This window comes from Elephas maximus, chromosome 21, assembly GCF_024166365.1.
Source record: "Elephas maximus indicus isolate mEleMax1 chromosome 21, mEleMax1 primary haplotype, whole genome shotgun sequence".
Classification (NCBI taxonomy): Eukaryota; Metazoa; Chordata; class Mammalia; order Proboscidea; family Elephantidae; genus Elephas; species Elephas maximus.
This window is the reverse complement of record NC_064839.1, coordinates 38,369,046-38,380,370: the sequence shown is the minus strand read 5'-3', so window position 1 is coordinate 38,380,370 and position 11,325 is coordinate 38,369,046. Positions and strand designations below refer to the sequence as shown.

The following is an 11,325-nucleotide window of genomic DNA, read 5'->3' as shown; positions in this document are numbered from 1 at the left end:
ACCCAAACTAGAGTTTAGAGCACGGTGGATGATAATGGGCTCTGAAGCCAGAATTCCAACCCAGAATTCTCAGGTTGGAATTCTGGCTGTGCCACATACTAGTTATGAGACCAGGAGTAGTTTTTTAGCTTTCAGTTTCTTTCTGTTCTCCTCTGTAAATGGAGATCATAACTTTATTGAACTCATGAGCTCTGATGAGGATTCAATAAATTAATACATGTAAAGCACTTAGAACAGTGCCTACCTGTACTGTACCTGTTGCCGTGCAGTCGATTCTGACTCCTAGTGACCCTATAGGACAGAGTAGAACTGCCCCATGTGGTTTCCAAGGAGCACCTAGTGGATTCAAACTGCCAACCTTTTGGTTAGCAGCCTAGCTCTTAACCACTATGCCACGAGGGTTTCCGCCTAGCAGAACAATAAATACTAGTTGAGCTATCATTGTTATTATAAAAGATGGTTTTCTTTGACAGAGGTTCAAGCAAACTCAAGAATGAGTGTGAAACAGACTTTCTAGAACTTGGCACACTAAAAAAAGTCTAGCGTTCTCTGTTATATTAAGATTCTGACATATCACATGGGACTGAGAAAGAAGACACGACAGTAGAAAAAGACTTAATTCTGGTTCAACTCTTTCAGAAAATGTTTCTAGTGAAAAATTTCATGGACTTTTCTAGAGTAAATCACATAAAGACTTCATCCTCAGCTTCTTCTCTGGGCATATTTTTTACCTCTTGCTCTCAACAAACCTGACTGGCTTTGAAAATACCTGTTACCCTGTAGTCCCTCATATGACAGCCACTCCAGGTACCAATGGGCCTGTAGGTAGGGTCCCAGCATTGTTCTCATTCCCTGGCTCTGCCACTCTGTCTGGTGCCACTTGTGTTAGCATCCTCAGGGCCTTCAACAGTCCACCTTATATCCTGACCTCTCAATTCCTTGACCTCCTCACTTCCAGCGATCTTGTCTTCCACCATAACCCAGTCACCCCTCTTAAGGTGAAGGTCTAGAACAGAGTTTTCCAACTGGGTGCTGTGAATAGGTTACAGGTGTGTTGAGATACTTATGTCCTCAGTCGTTGGGGCAGCCTATAGGTGAGCAACCCCATTCCAGACCATTCCAGTGTGCCATACAAATGTGGCCATTTTCTAAGTGTGCTCTGACAAAAGTGGGAAGTATTTCCCTAGAGCTCGTTAGTATACCACTTCTAAAACCTTAATTTTAAATTCTTGCCTTTACCACTATCCTCAGACTTCCATCTCTCATCCCCATACTTCACTCCCAGCTGAGCCAGCTTTGACTATGCAGTTGAAGCAAGACTATAGGCAAAAGAGTGAAGCATCGAGTAGAAGGAATCTAGGTTCCTGAATGTTCCCATGGAACAGAGGAACTCCATCAACTCAGACTGCTCACCTCAGACTGTTCCACGAAGAGAGAAAGTTCTGTGTACCTTCATTTGGGGATCCCTTTGTTATAGCAGCTTATCCGTACCCTCACTAATGTAGTCTGCCTTTTAGTGCCTGGTCCCTTTGTAGCATTCTTGATCTCTGAGAATCACAGCAGGTGAAAGTGGTAAGGGGCACAGAGACTATTAAACACTCTCCATATTGTTGGTGAGGAACTAAGGCCCAAAGAGGTAAAGTGACTTGCCCAATGTCACATAGTTGGATGTAGAATCAGGACTGGGTAGCCTTCCCAAAGTAACAGACCTATCCTTGCTGAACCACATATCCAACAACAAAGCCAGCCCTGGATCCTTGCTGAACCTTCCTCTTAGGTCCCAAGAAGCAGCCAGGGTGGTGTGGGATGACTTACTCCTTCTCACCAGTCAGTTTGGCGATATATTTGACCTGTTCACGGAGCTTGCTTCCTAGTTTCTCATTGGCGATCCTGTAAGAAAATCCACAAAAGAGCAGCCAGTTCCCTAGCCTCCTGTGAGCAAGAGCACAAGTTGGTTGAATGGGGTACTGGATGGTCTCAACAGCTTTCTGCTAGGTCTAGACCCCCACTCATCACCCTGCCCCCAGGCCTAGATAGAGCCTTCTTAGAACCCAGCAATTGATAGGACTCTGTACTTAACTCCTATGCAAAATCAAGTTGATCTCCAGGTGCTTTTAAGGCATCCAGGCAGTGAGCTGGATTGCAGGTTGAGAAGAGGAAGTGTGACTTATAGCTAAGCATCCCTTCCATCTTGGGGACTGGTGCATTTCAAAGTCAGCAGGGTTTTTGAAACCACTCAAAGAGTCAAGCCCCTCTTCTTATTCCAAACCCTTGGGTGTGGGCTGAGACTGGGTCAATTTCCTTGGAGGGTAGGGTGTACGCATGTGCTGTGTGTGTGTGAGTGACACTTCTCTGGCACATACGTGGTTCTCTAGCTGAGCTCAGGGTGTGGGACCTTCCTTTTTTCCTTATACTTACTTCTGCTCTTTAGCCCATTGCTCCATGTTGGTCATAATCTGATCATTTTCTCGGTGGAGTCTACAGTCTTCTTTGGGCATAGAGCGCTGGGTGGATCTAAGGACTTCCTGAGGCACGCAACAGGGGTTTGGTGCAAGCAGAAAAAGAGCTGGTAAGGGAGTGGAGGCACAGGCCCATCACCCTCCTACTCCCCATCAGGCCTCTTCTCTCCTGCTTGGAGGAGAAAAATCAACTCTGCTGTCCATCCCCTAGGCCAGAGCTGGAGTTGCCACCCCAGGACCACCACCCAAAGCTCTTGCAGTTACATCCCACACGAAGGTGACCCCTAAAGAGGCACCATTTATATCAGAGACACAGTAGATTCGTACATTTACAATAATGACTTTCAGGCCAAAGGCATTAAAGTGGCTAGTTCTAAAAAAGCAGCATGTTAAGCCAATTTTCCAACAGATGGACGAAAAATATCTTGATGCCTTTTTTTCATTTGCACAAAGGCCCTGTGGCCACCACAAGATGTCCTGTGGCCTCCTGCTCTGAACCTCACTGCTTGGAGAGCTGGTGATGGAGGCATGCCCAGGTGGTCTCTTAGCAGATTTTACTGCCAGTTCCATGGCTGCTGAAAGTGTCGGGAGGACTCTGGAGGGGAGTGACCAGTGAATTTTCTAAGTCAGGGGAGGCTCATGTACCTGGCAGGGAGGCGGCACCAGTTTCTTCTCTGGACCTGGGCATTTGCTCTGTGGGATGTCTCTCTACCAACAAAGCAACAGGAAGATTGTTGTGTTGAGACAGCTGCTGTGGCCCAGAGTACCCAGGCCCTGCTTTGTGCTGAATACAGTGGGGTTGGGGTGTCCCTTCGCTGCTCCCAGACACCCTCACCCCCACCACCACCCCCACCCAGAGCTGTTGGACATCCGGATGGTCGATGTGTCAGAAGGGCTGGAGGAAGCCACAGAAGCTGAGGAGCGCCCATACCTTCTCGTCCTCAAGGAGTTTCTCTTTCAGAGCGGCCATTTCCGCCTGGAATCCCATGAGCTGCTCCTCTTTGGCTGCCAGCATCTTGAGGTCATTCTTGTGCTGCCTCTGCCACTGCAGCACCTGGCTAGTCATCTCCTCCAGCTTCTTGTCGAAGACGTGCACCTGCTCAGGGATGCAAAGTGAGGCGGGAGCGTCCGCCTTGCCACCCTGGACCCAAGAGGGCTCATGGGAAGGTTGGAGGTTCCTTCTTGACCTTGGGAGAATCTTTCCAAAAAAATCAAACCCATTGCTGTTGTTGTTTCTGACTCTTAGTGACCCTATAGGGCAGAGTAGAGTTTCCAAGGCTACAGCAAGGCTATGGAAGCAGACTGGCACATCTTTCTTGCGTGGAGTGGCTGGTGGGTTTGTACCACTGACCTTTTGGTTAGCAGCTGAGCGCCTAACTACTGTGCCACCGGGGAGAATCTTTAGGGCGTATTTTATTTCTAGTGACCAGCAGAGGGCACCCCTACCCTGTGATCTTTGCTGCCTTTGCCCAACCACGTAAGAGGATGGAGAGAGCCCATTAGCCAAAGGGAATGGTTTGGTGGTAAATAGTTGGTGCAAGAGGCAACCTTTTGGACTGGCTAGGAAGGGCCTCACCTCTAGCTCACTCTGCTGGTGGAAGCCCTGGAGTTTTTTTAATTCCATATTGAGCTTTTTCATCCTTTCCTCATAAGCAGTGATTTCATCTTCCAGGTGAGTTTTCCTCTCTTGGGTCTGCATCAAGCTTCGGTGCAGATCTTTTGTCTCTGCGGCTGCTTGATTGAGCTTCCAGTAAAGACAAAGAGCATGAGAGTGGTGGCCAGAGCCCTTTGGCCCTATCTGTTGAGTCCTTAAAGGAGACGTTTCCAGTCCCTCCATCGTCCTCTACTCAGGGCAGTACAGACAGACCCCTTGCCTAGTGTCCCAGAGCGGGGTAGGAAGTGACAGTGGTTGGTCTATTTCACATCCCTATACCATATCATTGCCCCCTTACCTACACATACACACACACGCACACACAATCTTTTCAGTCCTAGGGATTGATTAGCCAGGTAGGTAATCTGGAGCGCAGGGATGGGCATGAATTCCCTGACAATCCAGGCTTCAGGAGTATCTTGCCTCAGGTTACCCATGAGCAGAAAGACTTGTTAGATTTGGCCTCCATCTTCCCTCTCCCACCCCAAAGGCTCGTGAAGAGGAAGCACGCTTTCCCTGGACTGAAATCCGTAGTTCATGCAAGAGTTTGTAGATTTGAGACAGCCCTGGGGAAAGCCAGCTGGACAGGACACGCTTCCCGCCCTCTGACACTACTGTGACATTTCTCTGCAGAACAGCCTGGAGGTCAGAAAATGTGGCCCCACCTTCTCCAGGGCTTGAGTCAGGTCCTCTTGGCAGGTGGCTGCCTTCCGGGATAACTCCTCATAGGCCTCTTTACTGACCATGCTCTGGAGACAGTGCTTCTCTTTCTGCACAGCCTTGTCCAGCTGGGCCTGCAGATTCTTCGTGGCCTCCTTCTGCTGGGCTATCTTTAGGGAGGAAAACATCACGGTCACAGCACCAGCTTATCACCTTGGAGGCATCTCTGTATTTATAGCAATTGGACAAGACCTGGGCTCTGTTCTCTCTGCACTAACCTTCAGAACAGTCAGTTATAACCCCCACATTTTCACCTTACTGTTTGTTGTCAAAGGAGAGCTGCCATTTCCAGGTACTTCTGTATCCCTCCCCCACCTCCCCACTTCTAGTTAGCATATCCCCAAATACAAGGAATACTGGACTCTGCAGCCTTTCATAAATATCCAGAATCCAATTCTAGGTCAGGAGATGTGATACAACATTTCATTTGTGTGTTTTATGCTTCACTTAGTTCCTAACAATTTGCTAGACTTGATGCAGGAGGAAGGCAGGGACCACATGCATTTTGTTCATCGCTGTATTCCCACCACCTGTAACTCAGGGCATGGTACATAACAGGTGCTCAGTAAATGCTGAATGACTTTTTCAGATTGAATGGAACATTGCACTGAGCAATGTTTGGAGTTAGGGATGAAATGACTATGTTAGCTTTGAATTAAAAACATATTTTTGGAATTTAAGTCTATTAAAAAACTTAAGTCTTTGCCTTACGCTAAGTAATAAGGATTCCTTGTACAGTTACAAGGGAATTGAGATGTGGAGTCAGAGGATCTGGGTTGAGATCCTAGTTCTATCATTTACCTAATTTCTCTGAGCCTCAATTTCCTCATCTGTAAACTGGGATAATTTCAACTCCTTCACAGAGTTTTTGTAATGATCAAATGAGATTATGTATGTAAAAAGGGCTTTGTAAGGTGTAAGTCACTATATAACTGAGTTATTATCATGAATATGCTGAGTAACTAGTTATCTTGTATACTTCAGTACAGGAGAGAGTCTATTTCTAAATCTGGAAGCAGGAGGGAGACCTTAGACTTCTGTTCTTTGGTATTCTAGCACACCTGCGTCCTCATGTGGCCACACACACAAACGCTTTTCGGGGCTGGGGGTTTATTGCTTTTTTCCCAGTAAGTTCTCAGTGCTTGAAGTTTATTACTTTTTTAGATGGGCGTTTGAGTTTCTTTGACCCCAGGAATTAGTGAGATGAAAAATGTTAGATTGGGCTTCTGACCTGACATTTTCCATGCTCTCAGAGTAAAACTGTTTCTAAAGTTGAAACAATTTGGTCTTGACGGCACTGGGTGTGGCTGGGTTATAGGAATAGAAGTGCATCTTTTCTGGGGATTGCTGAAAAATGTGGTATTAACTAGGGAGTCATTGGAGAAACCAGAATTTACTAAGTTCTTGATAAGTGGTGGCTGAACTGAGAAATGTCACCGTGGAGGCAGGATACCAAAAAGAACGGTGGTGAAGAAAATCATAATGTCAGAAGCTAAAATGGAAGCTTTATTCTAAATTTCTCTAAATTTATTCTAATTTAGTTTAGAGAGAAATATACCTAAAATATATATGTAAACTTATATAAACCACAGAATCAGGAGTTCTAATAAAAATTCTAATAAAAGATCTACTCCCTCATCAGCCAAAGTCATTAGGCCTAGATGGTTTTATAGGTGATTCTACTAAGCCATTCCTGATTGCTCTTATTCTCACATCCATTCTATCAGCTATCCTGGTCAATTCTACGCCAGTGTACATCCTGAATTTGCTTACTTCTGTCTTCACTGATACCACTCTACTGTGGACTGCAGTAGCCTCCTAAGTGGTCTCCTCACTTCCACACCTACTCCTTTCTCCCAGTACGTTTGCACACACTAGTCACTTATAGTTTAAAAATGTAAAGACTTACCAATGATTTCCCCCATCCCTTTGAGGAAATCCCATCAATGGAATTCTGAAATTAATGCTTTTATTTCTACTTTTACATGGCTATACATTTTCTGGCAAATGTGACCCATAATAAATACTTTAAAGTATTCCTTATATTCAGGGAAGATCTGAGGGACTCGGGCCTCAACTCTGCATCACGGTAATGGAGAAATTTATATTTCTGGAGAACGAAACTACAGAAATACCAGTTCCTTAGACTTGTGCTGTCTAATATGGTAGCCACTAGCCACAAGCAGTTACATTTAAATAAAATTAGTTAATATTAATTAAAATTATACAATTTAGTTCTTTAGTCATATTAAGCCACATTCCAAGCACTCACATGTGGCTAGTGGCTACTGTACTGGAGAACTCAGATACAGAACTCTCCCAGTCTACTGGGCTGCGCTGTCCTTCTCCCGGCCTCGGGTTAGTATGTTGCTGTTATGTGTGGTCAAGTTGCTTTGGATTCACAGTGACCTCATATGACAGAGTAGAACTGCCCCTAGAACCCTAGGCTGTAATCTTCATGGGACCAGATCTCCAGATCTTTCTCTCCTGCAGAACTGCTGGTGGATTCAAACCGCCAACTTTTTGGTTAGCAGCTGAGTGCTTAACCATTGCACCACCAGGGCTCCTTAGTATAATCGCACCATTTTAGGATCCTTTTTTTTTTTTTTTACATTACAAAAGAATCAGAGTTGCTTGTTCTCTTATTTGTAATCCAGAGACCATCTACCAAGCTGCTATATTTATTTCTTGCCCAGAAAAATTACTTGTATTCAGCTGAGGAAAGTATTGTCATTCATGATGAAGGGGAAAGAGGACAAGCGTTACAGCCAGATGATCCAAGCTCGGATATTGGTTTATCCCATCACTAATTAGTGACTTTGGGCCTTGGCCATTCCTTCATCTGTAAATGGGGGTTGACACAGTAATGTATATCTTGTTGGGAGTAAAGTGCATGGTAGGCATGTAAAGGACTTCAGTAGACAGTCGATAAATGATAACTGAATTTAAGCACAGTGCCTAGCGTAGGTCACATCCATTCCCTCTGTCATCCTTTGTGTAATGAAAAATAACCATCTCTCCTTCAATCCCTTTTTTGTGCTTTAGGACTTGTTTTGGAAGTATTCCCTAGAAAATTGCCTTGAACAATGGACTCACTCAACTCTGGTCTAACATGCAACATTGGAAGGACTGATACCAAAGCCCAGGTAGTTTGAGGGCTCCACTAAATGTTAAAGAAAACATTCTTGGTTTCTTTAAAACATGCGAAAGAAACATATTTTTGGCTCAGCAACTGGGTGCTGAAGGTTACCCTACTTTAAAGAGAAGGGTGGAGCTGCAGGTGCCATAGGAGGCATTGACAGCTAGCTGGCTGGGCAGTGAGTTGCATTTCTGTGGTGGAGGAGAGATGGATGCAGGTTCAGGACAAGGGTCACAGGGCTCAAGTTTCTCACCCTCTAGGGTTCCTATCTACTACTCACTTCTTTATTCAGCTCTTGGACAGTTTGCTGGGTGCTGTTATGTTTGCTGACAGAGGTATCTAGTTGTGTAGAATAATTCAGCAGCTCTGCTTGGAGATTTTCATTTTCCTCCTGCAGCTTCCTCAAGTTGTCCTTAGACTGCTCCGCGATTCAAGAACAAAGTCCACAAAAGAAGTGTAACCACAAGCTCCTATAAAAGCTCCGCTCCTCCCCTCACTCGGGGCTCCATTCTCCACCCTGCAGAATCTTAGGCCTCCTCTTCCTCCTCACTCACCTTTTCTGCTTTCCCACAATTGTCCTCCCTTCTCTTCTGCTGTCTGAGCACCCAAGGCTTGTGCACCCATTGAGGACTGGCTAGGTTCATTTTGCCCCCGGGTTCATGACCCTGACTCTCCCCAGATTCTCTTTCTCACCATCTTTTCTCTCTTTCTTTCTTCCTGTCGGGATGCCTCAAGTTCTTGCTCCAGCATTTTCTCCTGTTCTTTGCTCTTTTTCAACTGCAGCCGTTTCTCCTCCAGTAACCTTTTTACCTCCTGAAGCTCATCTTCTAGACTGTCTTTGGTGGAGGCTTGCTCTTTGTTCTGAGAAAATAAAAACTGGGCTGGAAGATAGTCTTAGATTATATTGTATTTGGGAAAAAATATAAACAATTGCACACAGGGAGTGGCTGGAATAAATATGAGGAAAACTCCATAGTTATGTGTTGTTATTGTCATGAGGTGCTGTCAAGTGTCTTCCAACTCATAGCAACCCTTGTACAACAGAATGAAACACTGCCTAGTCCTGTGCCATCCTCATAATTGTTGCTATGTTTGAGCCCACTTTTGCAACCACTGTGTCAGTCCATCTCGTTGAGGTCTTCTTCTTTTTTGTTGACTCTCTATTTTACCAAACATGATGTCCTTCTTCAGGGACTGGTCCCTCCTGATAACATGTCCAAAGTTAAGTAAGCCAATTTATTTAATTTATAGATCCAATTCCTATGGCATCAACCTTCTCTCCCACTTACCCACCAAATCTTTTCACATAAAATACTTTGAATAAAGTTAAAAAAAAAAAAAAGAAAACTTAGAAGAGAACAAAAAAGAATAATTCAGACATCAAAGACTTTAAATTGAATGACAAGGATAGCTTTCAAATCCTAGACAGAACAACATCATCCTGTGCCTACTTCTAAGCTTAACCCTTGGAAATGCCTATTATTGGCTGTGACAATTGGTACTGAGTGGGGGACTTACCATTCTAACACAAATTCTGGACAATGAGTTTGGAATAGATTGGTGGTGACATCATCCTGAATAAAGCCCAATATATTTTAATCTTAGACAAAGGACATGTTTGGGCTGGCTGCCTACTTGCCCTTCATACCTGGTGCTGAATCTGTTTCATACGCTCTAGGGTGTCATTCAGCTTCATTTCCAGCTCATCCACTGTCTTCTGAAGCTGCTTCTTTTCTTTGTCTGAAATTTCAAACTTCCTCTTGGCCTCAGAGAGTTCTGATGTCAGCTCATCTATTTGTTTCCTAAAACAAAATAACAAACCAGAAGCAACAGGAGGATGGACTTTAGTGCTTGTGTTGGAGACTGTGGAGATGATCCCATGGGGAGTCCGTCCTGTCCCACTCCTGGGCACCTATCCATAGGTGGCCCTGGTCAGCTCACAAGGGATGGCCTCTCTCTAGGTGTGAGCCCATGGTACCTGTTGGATGCTAGTTGTTCTTTTGCTATCAAGAACTCCTCCTGCTGCTTCTGAAGGTCTTTCTGTAGTTCTTGGATGGTATCTTCCTTCTGCCTGTCCAGGGCAATATAACTTTGAAGTTTCCTCTGGGAATCCTCCAGCTTGCTCTCAGCCAGAAAGGTCTGCTCTTTATATTGGGCTGCTTGCTGAGCTACAGAGACAGGAGACAAGCCGGGGCATATGCATGTGGGAAGGGAGCATGTATGAAGCTCTCATAGATCAGACTCTCAAATGAGACTGTCCCAAGAGTCTGTTCTTTCATTTTTTGACCTACTTCAATTCTTAGTCTATCTTCATTTCTCTTCATTTCGTTATCACTCCTAAAGAGTGCTATTAAATTATCTTTCTTCAACTACCCCCAGCCATGGACTCCTTCTTCACAAAAATTAAGCAAACTGGTAGAAAATGCTCAGTGTCTCCTGTGTGTCTTGTTATGTCCTCAGTGACCAGTCCTGACCCTTGTAGAGTTTAGAGTCTAGTGAGGGAGCAATAACTGGCCAACCTGGTGTAGAGAACACTGTAATGTTTAATTCATATGACTGTAAATGCAAGAAGAGTGATCAATGTGTTTCAGAATAGTTGGAGATGGATTTATGGAGGAACAAAAGTTGAGCTGAGCCTTAGAGGAAGTAGGAGGAAGGGAATCCCAAGTGGGAGAATTGCTAGGTGAACACGTGGTGGAGGGAGTGGGGAAGGTCTGTGGGAAGCGGGTGAAAAGAGACCAGTTTAATTGGAAAGGAAAGTGAAGAGGAATGGTGGGAAATAGAGTTGAGTAAGTGGGTGGATAAGAGGGGGCTTTGGAGGACTTTGCAAGTCTAAAAGAAATGTTTACACTTAACTTAGTGAATTCTGAAGCAGGGAGCTGGCATAAAGGAAGAGTGCGTTAGGAAAATCGGAATGGATCAGAATGGAGAAAGATTTCCTGCAATGTCCTTTTAGTCGACATCCTTGCCTCCACTGAGTATGGGGGAAAGCACCCAAATATGTTGCTTATTGGTGCTCCTCTACACCCTACATGCTTCCACATCCAGTACTCTCTACTATAGTTTCTACTTTAAACACCACTTTCATCTCTGTTTTCTCTACCAAGTTTTCTAGCCTGGGTACCAAAAAGAGAAGGGTGTAATTACGGAAATAATGACACATTTTGGAAGAAGAGTGGAGGAGGATTTTTTTTTTTTTTTTTTAGGGGCGAAGATAGTAGGTTCCAATTGGAAATGTTGAATTAGAGGTGTTGCCCAGATGGAGCAACTCCTTAAAGATAAGACTGACCACAGGTGTGAAGTCAGGGCTGAGGCTCTCAGTTTTTAGGGTCATCTGAAGAGAAATGTACCTA

General features: G+C 44.7%; 1 protein-coding gene across 1 annotated transcript in view; it reads right to left on the bottom strand.

Annotated features, from left to right (window-relative positions):
• The window catches only part of PMFBP1 (polyamine modulated factor 1 binding protein 1), a 27,639-nt gene that overhangs the window by 3,575 nt on the left and 12,739 nt on the right, over positions 1-11,325 (bottom strand). Inside the window, exons 7-15 of the mRNA XM_049864758.1 lie at positions 9,951-10,140; positions 9,621-9,774; positions 8,666-8,833; positions 8,253-8,390; positions 4,779-4,943; positions 4,036-4,203; positions 3,391-3,555; positions 2,419-2,525; positions 1,816-1,890 (exon numbers count right to left, since the gene is read on the bottom strand). Coding sequence (XP_049720715.1) covers positions 1,816-1,890; positions 2,419-2,525; positions 3,391-3,555; positions 4,036-4,203; positions 4,779-4,943; positions 8,253-8,390; positions 8,666-8,833; positions 9,621-9,774; positions 9,951-10,140 — 1,330 coding nt within the window. The remainder of the gene's footprint in view (positions 1-1,815; positions 1,891-2,418; positions 2,526-3,390; positions 3,556-4,035; positions 4,204-4,778; positions 4,944-8,252; positions 8,391-8,665; positions 8,834-9,620; positions 9,775-9,950; positions 10,141-11,325) is intronic.